The sequence below is a fragment of the Protopterus annectens genome, chromosome 8.part0 (assembly GCF_019279795.1).
Source record: "Protopterus annectens isolate FY-2018-M chromosome 8.part0, PAN1.0, whole genome shotgun sequence".
NCBI lineage: Eukaryota > Metazoa > Chordata > Ceratodontiformes > Protopteridae > Protopterus > Protopterus annectens.
The window spans coordinates 1120618094-1120636145 of record NC_056741.1 but is presented as its reverse complement, the minus strand read 5'-3'; the positions used below and the strand labels follow the sequence as shown (position 1 = coordinate 1120636145).

The 18052-nt window shown below is 36.8% G+C and overlaps 1 protein-coding gene across 4 annotated transcripts in view; it reads right to left on the bottom strand.

Moving 5' to 3' along the window:
• IL6R (interleukin 6 receptor) overlaps window positions 1-18052 on the bottom strand; it is an 865016-nt gene that overhangs the window by 607552 nt on the left and 239412 nt on the right. For all 4 annotated transcript variants that reach the window (XM_044080645.1, XM_044080647.1, XM_044080644.1 and 1 more), the window contains exon 2: window positions 1997-2245. In XM_044080645.1, the coding sequence (XP_043936580.1) occupies window positions 1997-2245 (249 nt within the window). The remainder of the gene's footprint in view (window positions 1-1996; window positions 2246-18052) is intronic.

The following is an 18052-nucleotide window of genomic DNA, read 5'->3' as shown; positions in this document are numbered from 1 at the left end:
GTCTTTAGTATATAGGCCAAACTCAGAAGTCTCCCCTCTCCCCCATTACTGGAATATTTCCTCACCCAAATCCTCAGATATTGAAACAGCCCTTTACATCAAACTTCTAGGACAATGCCTTGGCCCTTTATTCACTTCTTATCGCATAAGACTAAGGACAAACCTAGCTCACTTTTGTATAAAACCTATATCATCATCCTTTTCCATTCCTAAGAGTCAAGGCTATCTTTGCAAAAGAGGTATGCATCCTTAGCACCAGATGTGACATATCGTTGCTCACCTTTGCCCAGTGACTTCAGCTGCTCACTAATAAGGTTTATATGTCTATAGTCTACTCTTCTCCTCAGCAGCCTTACTGCATCACCTTGTATGGAATGGGCTGTTTACCCACTGCTGAATGGCCACTACAGACAATTTGTCTTTTTCTTTTCAGACAGCTCAGTTATTATCTCTGTGCCTCATTTGTTTACTCTCATTCCAGCTATAGACAACCCTTTGCTCTTCTATGTATGTACAACATTTACTTTCTTTCCTTCGTCAAGAACGTTCAGTTCTAGTTAGGTTTTTCTGCGTGTGGGCCTGAGTGCTGGAACATTTCCTGTACCATTAAATCACTTCCTTCCTAACCTATATTCAGCATTTCATAAGGCATTACTTGAATTCAGATGACAGACTAGTGTAAACTGACTGCTACTCACTGCTTTGTCCTCGTCTCACCTGATCCGCCACAACCTACTCAGCTGCAGTGATTTGGTCAAGAAATACAAATGCTGCGTAATGTGAGGTACTCCTTTAGTGTTAGCTGCATGCAACTCACATTCCATTTCATTAAAATAAAGCTACAATTTGAAGTGATGTTCTCTCTGCAATGTTTACTAAATTGATGTAATTAATCTTACTGGATTCTAGCTCTTTCTTCAGTGTACTTTCTATAGCTTTCTTTACTAATCATTCTTTGTTTATAAGAATGACTGTTGCTCATTTATAATGTTTTCATTCTGTTTATAACTGCACTATACTTTTTTTCTGTTTGTGTTTATATTTTGATAATTTTATACTTATTTTATATATTTTTTTCATTTTTATATTTTGTCTGCAACAAATGGGTTGGTGTGAATAGGTTCAGATACTGGTCTGCCTCGCCCACACATTTATCAAAATAAACTGATAAAATAATCATAAAATATTTTGGATATAGTGTGGCACTATTAGCGAAAACTTAGAAATTGTCTAGGATAATGCTGACTTGAGAAAGTCAGTATCACAACAAAATAAAACTCCCCCAAGAGCTATTATAAGACAATTGCAGCTTACTCGCAGTAAATGAGAGAAATAAGTCACTGCTATCATATTGCGGCTTTATCCTTGGGCTAAGCAGCGAAGAGCCAGAGTTCTATAATGTATCCTTAATCTTCCTTCTCACTTCTCTTGTCAGATGTTCTGTAACTGTCAAATAAGTCTGTCAGAGCACAACACACGTTCACTGGATTTTGTGAAAAATATTGAACTACCATTGTTTTTACATGTGTCCATGCTATGAAAAACAAAGTACTCCTGGAATCAGTACAAAATAGCCAGAAAAAAAATCAAACTGTATGTTGTAAATTAGAAGAATGTGGTATGCAGCAATGGAATCTCTAAAAATACGTCCTAAGAGACTATCAAGGCCGCCAGGTTATTTAACCCCTTAAGTGACATTTTCAACAAGAAAACAGCTTCATGGGTTCCTTTGAAAACTCAAAACTCTCTCTCTCTCTCTCTCTCTATATATATATATATATATATATATATATATACACATATGCACACATACTGACAACAGGAGTACAATGCATCATTGTGCCTAATCAATTAAAACATTAAAAATAACAGTTCACAACCATTGCAATACACACACACACACACACACACACACACACACACACACACACATACACACACACACACACACAATCACAAATATCATTCCTTCATGAAAACATTTCAGTTCTGTTACCTCTCACCGACACATTATGGGTATCGATTAGCTCTCCATCAATGTAGCAGGAATAAATTCCAGTCTCTTTAAGTGTGATGGACTGTAGAACCAAAACATTTTTATTTTCTGTTGACCGTTTGTCTTTTAGTATTTTTTTATTTCCATTAAATCTCCACTCGATAGTTGAATTAACAAATCTCTCCTCCTCTCCACATGTGAGAATAACCGTTGACTCTGTAAGAGCTACTTTGGTTCCAGTAGGTAGCACTGTAAAACAATTAAAAAACAAACCCCTTAGTGACATATTTTTATTTGCATTAATTTAGTGTTTGATAAAAAATAATAAAAGTCATTCATTTTCAAGAAATATGCAGCACACTAACAAGGTTTGAAATTTTAAAATTACAATTTATAGACTCATATGTATTAACTTTCAAAACAACATTAATTTGCTCTTCTACATAGTGTATGTAAGCTAAATAAAAATTGAATATACTAGAGTGACAATGCCATATTATGACAACACTAGTGTGCTAGTTTATGATATATATAATGGTTTAATTATTGTGCAATTTTATTTAGTTTGTATCCTACTTTTACCATTTGTATATGTACTTTAGGATGGTTATAACCTCATAGTATGCCTAATGATTTATTGTTAATGCGTGCATATCTAATCATAACACATTGTCAAGCAAAATGGCACTGTCAAACATCTGTGCTAGTTGTTTTTTTTTTTTTTTTCTAAAAGGAAATTACATTTTCATAAAAATGTTTCAATTATCAAAATTCACTACATGCTGTATTTTTTTTTTCTTTTTCCAAGCTGGCTTCTAGTGCCTCTCAATTGCACTTAAAACTCTCCCACATTGAATATTAACTTTTGTTAGCCACATAGTACATTTGCTTATGAAATTCCCATTCTTACATTGACAACAATTAAGTGTTAGAAATTGTGTTGTTGCATTATTGGTGGACATCAGAATTTAAATAACTTAAAAACATTTAACGATTTACAATAATCAGTCTATCAACATCAGGAAGAAACATGATCTCTATTAAATGTAGATCCAGAGCAATGCAGTTTAAATTGTTGACAGAAATATATCATTCTAAGGTTTCATAAAGCCTTGGTCTTAAACTTGCAAGGCAAGCAATAATGTCCAATACATGTGAATCATTTTGATAAACCTTATATCATAACTGAGGAATAAACTTAGTATCTGAATAGATGCAGCTGTCTTCACTCTATTACAAGGCGGTAACAGTGCTTCTCTGAGGGGAGAATAATACATTGACATTGACTCGATCACTGTTACGCAAGCAGTAAAGGCTTCCTTATTCTTAATCAAATATTTCCCCTTAGCAAGCATCAGCACCTTAGTAATGCTCTCCAGTTGTAGTACAAAATAAGAAACAAAACCTCGTAAAATGCAAGCAAGTTTAAGAAAAGCTGCAGCAAAAATATGATAACACTACCTGCTATGCTAAGTATAACCACCAGGGTTTTCCCCGCTTCTGTGTAGCATTCAGTATGTGTGCCAGATTCCAGCAGTCAATCTGATTACAGAAAACATGTCTATCAGGATTAATTATGCATATGTGAGTTGTACTTAAACAGACCCCATTCCCTGCAATCATAGTGGGATGTGCCAGACTGTGTTACCTTAAAACACAGCTGATACACTGTGGTCGTCGTATGCAACAATTGACTGATGTCATTGTGTGCCCCTTCACTTCACAGCCTACACTTAATCTGCAGAGATAGTCAAAAAGATGAGGGTATATATATATTCTTTATAAACTCTACATTTCTAGTGGTCACTTATTTGTGGTTTAAAACCAGAGGTGAATCTCAGATAGACTATCAGTGTATTTGCCCTTAATGTACATTCACTGTAAAATAATAAATGCACCACAGCTGTGATTCACTGTGTATTTTGTTCACAGTATCTTCAGTTCAGTTGGCATGTATGAACACAGCTGTGAAGCAACATTCCTCTCCTGTTACATTTTTTTTTACCTAGGGTAAAGAAATCATTAGAGACTGAAGAAGATAGTATTGGTTAATATTACAAATTTCAGCTTTACAGCTTTCATCAGGCACTAGCATTATTGTCTGTGACCATTGCATCCTTGAACCTCACATGTTGATCATAACACACAATGTTTATACGAGGTTGGCATTATTGTCTTTGAACCAGTAACTCTGGGCCCTGGTTATATGCGATATGTTTAGCATAAATAATACTTTGGTTCTCATAGTATGTCATGCACTACTGACTATGGGTTTTAGTGCTTATTTATTGGCAGTAATGATTTTTAATGTTCATTTCAATTTCTTCCACCCTCAATAGACTTAGCCTCCAAGAGGAACCTCTCAGGTACTCAGAATAATGTATTTGTTCTCCCACTAAGCTTGGAACTGTGGCCTGGTTAGATTGGCCACTGGGAACATCATGGTAACAGCATATGTGGCATCAAATGGCTTTGCTTGTCTTTACACATCCCTTCCTCTTTGATAAAAGCTTTGATCTGTCCTCATGTAAAACTGTTAGAACCACTTCTAAAAGCAATGGTTTTGGTCAATTGTTTATACTGTCACTGTCATCCCTCAGGATGTGAAACTGGTTAGCTGTCTCCTTTGTGATTTTGGTCCTCTTTCCTTCATCTGTCATCGGTTTGACCATAACCTTGTTCATCTAATTGTTTCATTCATTAACTAATCAGTAAAAACTAAAATAAAAATCTAGCCAAGCTAGAATTTCCACTGTGTGATTTCTTAAACCTGTTGTATTAGAAGCCCATGGGATATATGCAAATGACCCTTTAAGGACATCAGGTGTTTCAGCTATATGGCAGTTCTGAATTCACATGACATTTTTCTTTTTAAGTCTGTTATGGACAAATTCAGGCCAATAAAGCCAAACTTAGTGGGGACTGCTTGTGTCCCAACTCTATGGACTATCATTTATTTATTATTTATTTAGTATTATATTATATTATATTATATTATACTATATTATATTATATTATTTAATTATTATTTATGGACTGCTTGTATCCAGGGCACCTTTTAGCAAAGTATTCATTTCAGTCTCAATGCCATGTCATCACATGAAATTTTAGGCAAAGAACATCCACTTCTTGTTCCCTGGTGTTCCTCATGTATAACATCAAGACTTTGGAAAACAGTTTGGTTGAAATTATTACTCCCAATCCACATAGCAGAACTCTCTCACATACTGGGAAGAATTCATAAATAAACTGTGCAGTACAGAACTGTATTTTGTGGTGTTAGTGACAAGTGCATGGTGTTGGACAGTCATTAGCACAAGTTGTGAAGCAAAGCAGTGCCCTGCACTGCACATTATGCTGTGAATACAAATGACGGCATAAAGTGAAACAGCTTTAGTCACATGATATGCAAATGCTGGTAGGCAAAATGGTGTTGTGATTCAGTCATCCTGACTGCATCATTACATGGCATTACAAAGGCACAGAGTATGTTGAACTTCTAGCAGTGTGTATTGTCATAGTGTTAGATGTGGCATCAGTTCTTGCAGGCAACAGTTGTATTTTGTCACAACAGTTGGCAATGTGCTGGTTGTGCATTATGGTAGTGCAATAATGAAGGTTTGAACAGTGGATAATGTGAGATAACATGACCAATCATAAGATAACTGATCACTTCTGTACAGAAAATAACATAATAAAGAGTCTGGGAGACATATAACATCCATATGTTGGGAAATGCATGTTATCTCTATGCCTGTGGTTCTATTTTAGTCAGTACATAGTGCAACCCATTAGGATTGGATAGCAAGTACTACATTTCATTTGGTTACATTATTCAGCATGTACACACCCCATTATGGTTGGATAGCAAGTAGCAAATTTCAGTTGATTAGATGAATCCTTACCAAACCAGGGTTGATTATTTAGATCGATAGTGAGTTCCTCCCTCAATCAGACAGTATTGAAAACTGTATATAAACAAAAGAATTTCTGTCAGTTGATTTGTAGAGGTCTGTAAAATGAAAGTACTCACCATGAGTAAAAACACAATAAAGAACTATGAATTCCTCAAAACGGTTTCCATTTCTTCATGGAAATAGAATAAACAGCCAATGGCAGCTTTATAAATTAAGATAATAAATAGGAGTACCAATCTGATTATTTCATTCTATTGAACTCATTTTCTGATAGCTGATGTTCATCCAGCCTCTTGGAGCAGTAGATTAGTTGGAAAAGGGATGCTGAAAATCAGACCCTTTTCTCTCTCTCTGATGAACAACTATATATTACATCATATGAATTCACGACAGAATCTAGAGTTGATAATGGTCTGGTGACCAGTTGCATGATAACATCAAAGTGTGAGTTTTTTGTATGATAGACACATTGGATGTGATTTTTTCTAGCTGGCAGAAGAGGCAAAGGGGATTGTAGGCCAGGTTATTGTTTCTGTATACCTTAACAGAGTATTAAAAATAGCCTTCCTTCAACCTCAAAGTTTTGTGGGAATAACTTACTTTGCAGGAAGATGTGTCCTCCCTTTCATGTCTAATGTAACAAGTTGGACATGTTTCAGTGTTGAAAGTTTTGACTATTTCTGTATATGAAGGATATAACAAAATGCAGTTCTATTATCTTGCCAAAAAACAATATTTCTTTGTTAGACCATTGAAACATATCTAGCAAGTATGACAACAGTTCTATCATTCCTCTGAATTGTGAGTATCAAAATCCAGATATATGAGTAACAAAGTGAATATTTTCAAATGACAGCAATGTATTCATGTTTTGCCACTGAAATGAGAACAAAATGAAATGCTGACCCATTCTCAAACTATGCAGATTTATAACCTTTTGCATATCATGTAGTCAAGTATGTATAGGTAGCATCAATGTCTCTGAAGTGCCTGATTACACTTTCTCACTCGCAAGTCTTTATGGACAGGTTACAGGTGAAGCCTGTGCCAAATCGTGCAACATCATAAGGCTCATGAGGACATGGTCACATGACACTCAGAAGAGCAGTGCGAGGCTGCATGAGCCAGTATTTGTGATTCGTGAATGTGCATAGCTACATTCTTGCTTCTGATGGATACATTCAGTATGTCAAATGCACTAAAGTAGACTTCCAAAAAGATAGACTGCAAAAGGTCAAAACTTACAGTCATGAACACATGTGCCACTGTCTTTTTAAACTTGTAAAATACCCAATAGCTTGCTGTATAAGACTGCATCACAGTGGGGACTGTCTTTTTTTGCCATTCCCACACTGTAGTGTGATCTTGGAGTTTATATGTATATAATTATATCAGGATGTTTTTTTACCCATTTACGACTGTGAGTTTCAAACTTTTGGGGTTGATCTTTTGGTAGTCAACATTCAGTGCATTCAGCGTTCTGCATGCATTCTGTTTCTGCTGCTATTTTTTAACTGTAATCCAGTTTGCACTTCACAAAGATGACTACAGATGGCCGCTTCTGCTGTTACTAAATGCAAATATCCTGCTTCGTCTGGGAAGGAGACTAAAATGTTCTTACATCTGCTTTATGGAGACTCCAGAGAGTGCATTTAAGGTGCGTATGATGAGACATTTAACAAAGTGGTTGCCTAGTATGCACTTGTCACTGTACCAACTCTTAACATGACCTACAGATATCCAGTGGTTCGAGAGCAATGCAGGCATCATTATGATGACTTAAAGCACTGCTCCTTAATGCAGGCATCATTATGATGACTTAAAGCACTGCTCCTTAATGCAGGCATCATTATGATGACTTAAGGCACTGCTGCCTTAATGCAGGCATCATTATGATGAAGCACTGCTGCCTTAATGCAGGCATCATTATGATGACTTAAAGCACTGCTCCTTAATGCAGGCATCATTGTGATGACTTAAAGCACTGCTGCCTTAATGCAGGCATCATTATGATGACTTAAAACACTGCTCCTTAATGCAGGCATCATTATGATGACTTAAAGCACTGCTGCCTTAATGCATACATCATTATGATGACTTAAAGCACTGCTCCTTAATGCAGGCATCATTATGATGACTTAAAGCACTGCTGCCTTAATGCAGGCATCATTATGATGACTTAAAGCACTGCTACTTAATACAGACATCATTATGATGACTTAAAGCACTGCTGCCTTAATGCAGGCATCGTTATGATGACTTAAAGTACTGCTCCTTAATGCAGGCATCATTATGATGACTTAAAGCACTGCTGCCTTAATGCAGGCATCATTATGATGACTTAAAGCACTGCTCCTTAATGCAGGCATCATTATGATGACTTAAAGCACTGCTGCATTAATGCAGGCATCATTATGATGACTTAAAGCACTGCTGCCTTAATACAGGCATCATTATGAAGACTTAAAGCACTGCTCCTTAATGCAGGCATCATTATGATGACTTAAAGCACTGCTGCCTTAATACAGGCATCATTATGAAGACTTAAAGCACTGCTCCTTAATGCAGGCATCATTATGATGACTTAAAACACTGCTCCTTAATACAGACATCATTATGATGACTTAAAGCACTGCTGCATTAATGCAGGCATCACTATGATGACTTAAAGCACTGCTCCTTAATGCAGGCATCATTATGATGACTTAAAGCACTGCTCCTTAATGCAGACATCATTATGATGACTTAAAGCACTGCTCCTTAATGCAGGCATCATTATGATGACTTAATGCAGGCATCATTACGATGACTTAAAGCACTGCTCCTTAATGCAGGCATCATTATGATGACTTAAAGCACTGCTGCCTTAATGCAGGCAATATTATGATGACTTAAAGCACTGCTCCTTAATGCAGGCATCATTATGATGACTTAAAGCACTGCTGCCCTAATACAGGCATCATTATGAAGACTTAAAGCACTGCTCCTTAATGCAGGCATCATTATGAAGACTTAAAGCACTGCTGTCTTAATGCAGGCATCATTATGAAGACTTAAAGCACTACTCCTTAATGCAGGCATCATTATGATGACTTAAAGCACTGCTGCCTTAATGCAGGCAACATTATGATGACTTAAAGCACTAATGCCTTAATGCAGACATCATTATGATGACTTAAAGCACTGCTCCTTAATGCAGGCATCATTATGATGACTTAAAGCACTGCTCCTTAATGCAGGCATCATTATGATGACTTAAAGCACTGCTGCCTTAATGCAGGCATCATTATGATGACCTAAAGTACTGCTGACTTAATGCAGGCATCATTATGATGACTTAAAGCACTGCTGCCTTAATGCAGACATCATTATGATGATGTAAAGCACTGCTCCTTAATGCAGGTATCATTGTGATGACTTAAAGCACTGCTGCCTTAATGCAGGCCTCATTATGATGATTTAAAGCACTGCTGCCTTAATGCAGGCCTCATTATGATGACGTAAAGCACTGCTGCCTTGAACTAGTATAATAGTGGGAGACATAGTTTGAATGACAGTGCCCAGAGATGTATTGTATGCATTTTTTGAAACAGACAAATGTTATTTTATTGCTTGATGTTTGCAGTGATGTGCATCTTTGTCTTACACTGTGTAAGGCAACCTCTGAAACAGGTGAGCTACCACAACATGCAGGACAGAGTGATGGAATTGCAAAGTGACCATAACTGCTGTATGGTTTACACCATGCTCTATTTTCAATTACATTTTGTAGAATGTCGCATTTATGCTAACCTTCCCACAGCATCTCTATTATGCAGGCCCAGTATATACTCATGGCTAACATGTAAAGGCTAAATATAAGGTTTTAGAACTACATAATTGTATGCTTCATCTACCAACAGAGCTCAACAATACTACTCTTAAGGTGACAAACCAAATAAGAGACTTGGGTGTCTGTATCACCAGTACGTTTAGAGAAAATGCACACAAATCAGAAGAAAGGCATTGAGTATGATGGGATTATCGTTTAAAACTTTCTCTTCTAGACAAGCAACTGTTTGTACTAATTTGCATAAGACCATTTTCAGCCCTGTATTAGGATATACTTATGTTCTTTGCAGTTATAGAAAATATGACTTATAGCTCCCTATGCTGGTTCAAAGGAAGTTTAACAAGCAAGTCCCTACCTATAAGAACATGGAAATATTTGCAGACTATGGGACAGTAATTTATACAGACTAAGTTACTAGTACTTTAGGGGAAGGCTATGTCTGACTTCCAGAGCATTCCACAGTAAGATACTTAGGGTGACATTGGGACTGAAATACCAACATGATTTCAAAATGACTAGACAATCAGAGTGCCAGTATAGTACTGTGGCATACAGAACAAACCAGTGAAAATAGTGTAGATCATAATCTGTATGCCTTTATGCAGAATCATCTGCCCAGACATATTAGGAAATCTTGTTCATTAATTTCTGCTGAAAGTCAATTAGATTCCTGGGTCAGCAAAAGAGTATATGACTTTAGGGTGCTGCAGCCTGCATCCCTTGATGAATGACATATGGACCTGAATAAGGGCCTACACCACCTCTAAAGCTACAAACCTATGAACCTATGAATAGGAAGTCAGACCCAGGCACTTTCAACACAGCCATCCACTGTTGCAGCACATGCTGGTTTTGTGATGGGTATGTGAATGTCTCACCAGAAGGGTGTGAAGGTTCCTCTCAGAAAGACAGTCCTACCCAGTCAGCTGTGGTGACCCAGCCCTCCTGCAGAAGCTCCTTATTGTAATTCTGAGACCCATAATTTTGAATACTAGAATTAGAAAAATAAAATAGTGAACCTACAGAAGAACAATATAAACACTGCATGCCTTTAAAGTACTTTTGTGCAGGGACGACAGACTTCCTACACCCCCCAGTGTGAGTAACCGCACCTCCCACACCCCTGTTATTTACATACAGTAAAGCTGGGATAGTCATATATTTCAGAAAAGGAAATACCGTGAGGCACAACAATCTCAGGCTTACTATATGTAAGTCCTCTTTCTCAAAGATTCAGTGTCACTGTTCTGCAACTCACATTTATGAGTGTCTGAATTTAAAACTGCTTCCAACCACAGTAGTTGGTAGAGACTGCAATGGAGTGGCAAATGGATGCCTGACTCAGACATACACTGTGACTCCTGCAATAGATCACAGGTTTACTTGACTAACAAGCAATGGTTATCAGGCCAGCAGAGAGTGACTAGGCATATCCCACTGGCCACATGGTACAATCAGCTGGTTGTGTTTCTATGTAGGTCGCCCTTTGGGTTGGACAGGCAGCTCCCTCTGACAGTACCATTCACTATGGCCTACATTGTGTGACCCCCTTCCTACTGTGTTATGTCCATACCTTTTGCATTGTTCATCCCTCTCCTCCACCATTTGTCCACACTTTGTATATATGTGTTCATCTCGTCACCTCAAATTTGTGTGCAGAACCACCCCAATTTGTCAGTTCCACCCCATACCAGGTGTTCTTTTTCCATGCACATCATAACCCTCTCATGCCTTCTGACTTTATTTGAAAAAAGATGGTTCTATCCCAACAAAAAAACAAGCAGCCTCCACTAAACTACCTTACACTCTCCTAAATGTTCTTGTTTTTTTACACCTTATTAAATTATCACTTAAAACATAAGGACACATACATTAATAGAAAAGAAAACAAACCATATTAACATTTTTCCATTTGCACACACTATACATTACCTGTTTTTTTTTCTGTACAACAACCATCTTTCAGTCCAACATTACATAAACTGCTAAATTATTGCCTTTCTTTAAACCTCACTCCTCCTCCTAAACAGTATTCTGGATGTCTTCTTCCCACAGATAGCAGTTCCACTGATTTCTATGTAGCTTGCTCCTTCCATTTTCTAAAGAACCCTCTCCCACTTCTTTTATCTCTTTTGTAATATTTAGTACTTCAAATACAGTTGGTTTAGATTTTAATTTACATTTTCTAGTAACTGTTTTTGGAAGACAACAAAATTAAACTGAGTAAGACTTTTCTGTGTCTTGGCATTCATATACTGTGTCCCAGCTCAAAAGAAAAATTTCCTTAGTTACAACCATTTGCTCTCCCAATATTTCTGACAGAATACTCTGTAGGAGATTTGTAAAATCTGCCAGTGCATTACATTCCAAATAACATGTTCCCAGTTACATCTTTCCTCCCCTTCACACCTCTAACATTAGACATCTACCTGTGGAAAATTTATTTGAAGTCTGCTTGAGGTAATAAAAAATACCTGTGCAAACACTTCCAAGCAAACATCTTAAACTTTCTGGACTTTGTTGCATACTTGGCAGTCATACAAATGTCCTCTCACTGTCCCCTTGTAAATTGCTTTTCCAGTCTCTTTCCTCAAGCATTTAAACATTTCTACCCTCCTCTGACTGATTTTTATAGTTATCATACAGGATTTTTTGTGTTCTGCTAATTATCCCCTTTTTAACAACAACTTCTATTCTAGATTCAACTAGAAACTCTGCCAGCACAGGTCTTTCACTAGGACTCCCCTGTCCCTTTCTGTTTGCCTATACTCTGATATCAATCCCTGATAGGGACATCAGTCTCAAAGCTGCAGTCCAGACTTCTTCTTGGCCTCATCCTACTCTATTATCTCTCTTTAGTTATTTGCTTCCAAAACATTGGTTCCTTTACCATTTTTCTCTAATAAATTCAAGACCCACTTTACATTCCCTGCACCCCTACCTGAAGTCATGAATAAATTATGATTATAATATTTTGTGTGGTGGTTATTATTCTCCTTAAAGATCTGCATCCAAAATCCCACCATGTCCTTATTTCTTGAACTACCCACCCACATACTTCATCATCATCCCTTTTTACTTTGAATTACAACCTTCTGCTTGTGTTTTATATATATATTGATGATTGGATGGGAGATAGGAAATTCACCCCTGGGATCACGTCAGTCGCCCTGCTAGACAGGGGTCCAGGGAACTAAATATTGTGGGAAGAAATATCCAGGGAATTGTTATGGCTAGGCTTGTATAAGCCCTAGGGCCAATAGCCTAGTACCAACCTATGAACCTATGAACTATATATATATATATATATATATATATATATATATATATATATATAAGCGTAAATCTAAAATATTCCTTCACATTACATTTACATAACCCTAAAACCACCTTGTTCTATTGGGAGGATCAACTTATCACACTTAACTCTTACTCTATTTCCCTCTCAGAAATAATTCCTGCAAATCTTTATCAATTATTGTCTATATCTTCTTTTCTAGTTGATAAAAATATGCCTGACCTGTAATTAAAACTAAAGGGACTAAATACATTTTCACTGCTTATATCTTACTGTCTATATCCATAAACAAGCGCTTCCAATTTCTCAGTCTTTGTATTATTTGCTGTTTAGCCTCTTCCCACATATTCTTAGCTGCCATAACAGAATTCCTTTTAATCTATACTCCTAAATACATCATCGTATCATGTCCCCATAATATGGGTATTGCTGAACCAGCTCATGTGTAGATATATAATTTACAGCAAGTGTGGAAGAGAGGTGAAGAAGAGAGTACAGGCAGGATGGAGTAGGTGGAGAAGAGTGTCAGGAGTGATTTGTGACAGACGAGTACCAGTAAGAGTGAAAGGGAAGGTCTACAAGAGGGTAGTGAGACCAGCTATGTTATATGGGTTGGAGACAGTGGCACTGACAAAAAGGCAGGAGTCAGAGCTGGATGTGGCAGAGTTAAAGATGTTAAGATTTGCACTGGGTGTGACGAGGGTGGACAGGATTAGGAATAAGTATATTAGAGGGTCAGCCCAGGTTGGACAGTTTAGATACAAAGCCAGAGAGGTGAGATTGCATTGGTTTGGACATGTGCTGAGGAGGGATGCTGGGTATATTGGGAAAAGGATTTTAAGGATGGAGCTGCCAGGTAAGAGGAAAAGAGGAAGGCCTAAGATAAGGTTTATGGATGTGGTGAGAGAAGACATGCAGGTGGCTGGTGTGACAAAGCAAGATGCAAGGACAGGAAGAAATGGAAACGGATGATCCGCTGTGGCGATCCCTAGCGGGAACAACCGAAATAAAAAGAAGTTGCCTGTTTTATCTTCATTCATTTTATATCCTGAAAAGACAAACTGTCTCAAAATGTTCTACAGCATAGAATGTCCTTTTCAGGATTTATCAAGTAAAAAATTATTAATATTATCTGAAAATAAAACCAACTTTTCTTGATTACTATACCAATTACATCCCTGACTTTCTGAGTCCCTTATTTTCTTTGTCAATAGCTTTGAATGTAAAACAAATAAACAACGGGGAAAGAAGACATTTTTGCCTGGTTCCTCTTTTCAAACACAACTTATCAGAGTGGAACACTCCCACTTTAATTATTGCCTCTTATCCTTCATATAGCCTAATCAATCTCATTATTGTATCAGGGTATGCAAATGCTTCCATTGCCCTACTCATAAAATCCCAACTTACTCTGTCAAAGGCTAACTCTGCATTAAGACCCACCACCAACAGTGGTATTTTCTTATATTCTGCTTCCCTCTGGATTATCATTGTTTTATTAATATTGTCAAATGTTTGCCTCCCCTCCAGATAACTACATTGATTCATATCTATCAATTTTGGCAACATTTTTGCCATTATTTTAACTAGTGTAAACATAAACTTTATAATCATGGTTTAAAATTGAAATGGGTCTACATGATGCTGGGTCTGATGAGTCTTTACCTCTTTGGGTAATACATCACCATAACTTTCTTCAAAGAAGCTACTGCTTCCATTCCTTCTAAAATACTGTTAAACAAATTCTTCCAGATATTTACACTCCCTTCCCCCCTACCTTCCAAAATCCACAAGAATACCATCTGTTTTTGGAGACTTCCCTGTAGCTTAATTATACATCACTGTTTTTATATCATCTACTCCTATCTTAGCTATTAGTTGTTCAGCCTCATCTTCCTTTAATCTTGACATAATTGTTTTCCATAAATATTTACATTTGTGCTGTCTCTTGGTTTCCACATCTCTCTGCTTTATACAGATTTTCATAAAATTTCTGAAAATCCCTCTAATACCGCTATAGACTCTCTGGTTATTTTTCTTGTCATTGGCCCTAAAATTGGTGACAACCCTTTCTACTTTCTGTTGCATACGTCACTGGCATATCTCTCAGCTGTACAGATTTTCGCAGAATGTCTAGATTTTTGCCTTATACTTTTGGCCCGTTTTTCATAAAATTGTGGTTTTCTCAGAAATTAGTGGCAAATCATTAAAGAGTGAAGTTAGAAAATAACAACAGCCATCTGAGTTTCAGATTTCATACCCTTCAGAAAATCCATGCTAACGCAAAACCTGTTATTCTATCAATGTTCTAGTTTGTAAGAGCAATATTTAAAAATTGTCCCTATTTTGGGCCTTTGTCCCACTTTTATTTATGGCTTTGCCCAGATTTCTTGTTCTAAGAGATTGATAGGTATGGTCACTGGGCTAAAAGTTTTTGTGCTCTGGAGTTGTTATAAAAAAATAGTTGGTTAACAGCAATCTTTCTCAACTTAAGCATATTATCCAAATATTCCCTTATTTTCTCTTTAGCACTCTGCAGTTGTTCATCTCTTTGAGATTCCCTTTATGCTACAATACTTTAACCTTTGTCAGATCCTCTAAATAATTCCTAATAATTCTTAACCAAATCTTTCCCTTTCATTTCTACCCTATTTTTAAACTCCATTTTCATTTTATCCCACTCATTAGCTATTCCTTCTGAAGAAATTTTTATCTTCCCTAATAACTCTCAAATGATTTCCACTGTGTATATCACCTTAGCAGCAGGCATAATATCGCATGTCAAGAAACCAAATTTCCAGCAGTGCAATGCATAAACCCAAAAGAACACAACATCAAAGGCAAACTTACTGGTTGTGTACCACAGTACGGTGAAGTGGATTTGGTGAAACGCCAATCAGCATTTTGCAACTTGTCATACTGACAAAGCCTAAACTGCACACAGACCAAATGAGAGCCATACAAGATATGTCAGTTAAACCCATGTAATAATAAAAACATGCCATTGCTGTTAGCATACAAGTCTTTACATACATATTATACCCGACTTATTACCATCATGTACACTTGTACAGGACATCAAGTGAAAGAAGCATTAATAACATTTGCATATTGATTAGCAGCAATGTCAATATATACTGTACATTTTATCATTTAATGACTTGAATGAAACAGTGAATAAGAAAAAGATCTTAAACAAGTTAAGCACTTTATATAATCAATTAGTTTAACTCCTTGAAAGTGAGTGCAGTTTTCCACCATTTCCTTTTGGGCCTATTCTTAAAAAAATGTCTCTCGGTTGAGAGGTTCTAGATAAACTTTATTAGTTTAATGATAACAGACTCAACCTGAATTGTGGTGTACTTTGAGGGCTATATGGCTACAGGACAGCCTCAATCTTATCTGGTGACCTATGTAGCAAGTTTTTGCTGATCACATGCAGTTTCATATATGAATAATTCACACTGTACAATTTTCTGTTTAACCCCATATTCTTTTGGCTTGTCCATGACTTTGTGAAGACTATCTAGGTTGTAGTTATCCTTCTCCAGATCTGTAGCCTATCATCTTGCTAAGACTATATAGTCAAAATTCCTTGTAGTAATTGTCAGTACATTGCTTGCTGTCAAATAGCAGGTGAAGACCTCTCTCCAAAAGCTAATCATACTGGATCATTCATCTATGCATATTACTTGAAAAATGTCTTAGAAGTCTTTCTGTTTCCACTAATGCATGCATATGTGCTATGGTAATTTTTGAAAATGTATTTATTTTTATAAACCCAAAGGAAAGGAACTAAACCAGCAACTAGGATAAATGGACCATTCAATACAAATGAAAATGTCACGTAACAAAGTATAAAAAGAACTATCCAAAGCACACCCAGGGTAAACTAAAAAACTCTTTTATCTAATTCTGGATGGTGTTCCCTGTAACTAGGCAGATTTAATACTCTTAAAGGGACAATCCCAGGGATTTTTTGTTTTGATTCAGCCTTTGTTTACTTTTCAAGTTTGCCTTTCTGAGCATGCTCACCTGTGGCTGAGGGGGGTAGGGGAAGTGTGCCTGCAGGAAGCTTCAAAGGAGTTAGCCACATTCCATCTCAAATTGCAGCTCTACTGACAACAGCTTTCCATGTGAGCCATTCATTGGTGTAATCTGTGCATTTTATCCATTCAGAAAAGTAGCCTTTCAGACATTTTACGACCAGACTGCTGCTGCTACTCTAGAAAGCACAGCAGTAATGCAATTCTTATAAAGAGACATTATTTTGTTTCTAAAATCAGTTGTTTACCAGACTATTTTGTTTACCTTTTAGTGTAGTGTAAGTCACATATTCACACAGAGTCAGAATTTTCAGACAAGTTGTGTGCATACTGCAGGTTAGATTTCACAAACTTCACTGTTGGATGTTTATGATAGGAACTGCTTAGAATTTACAGTTTGTTGTTTTGAACTTCCCCTCCCCTACCCAGAGACTATTAGTTGAATGACTGGTTTAGCATTAGCCTGAGATGCTATCTAGTCAAACTCAAACCTGCATCCTTTGCAGCAGTGAAATTACATCTTTAGTATGTGCTTGCTTTCTGTAAAACTTAGTGGAAAGCTTATCCCAACTTAGGCAATTGTATTTTCTTTTGTTTGCTTTTGTTTTATGTTAGTTGCTACATGCTTTTTTCCCTTCACTGGTAATTATTTGTCATATGTTCTGCAACAGTGTTGCTTATTAGTGCATGTACTCATGCAGACATATATTTATAACACAGTTCTCCACATTTCACAGGAAGCATTGCTTTGGACATTTTCGTCTTGGAAACAAATCCCGAGTTGCAAATATCCTAAGATTCTAGAAGAATAAAATCTTATAATAATAGTAAAAAAAAAATGTTAGACAACTGTGAAATTGAATCTTGTTACTGTACTAAAAGTATTTTCCCATTAGGTGACACCCTTCATGAATCACTCGCAGTGACTGTCTGTATAATATGGATTCCATTCCACTGAATTTA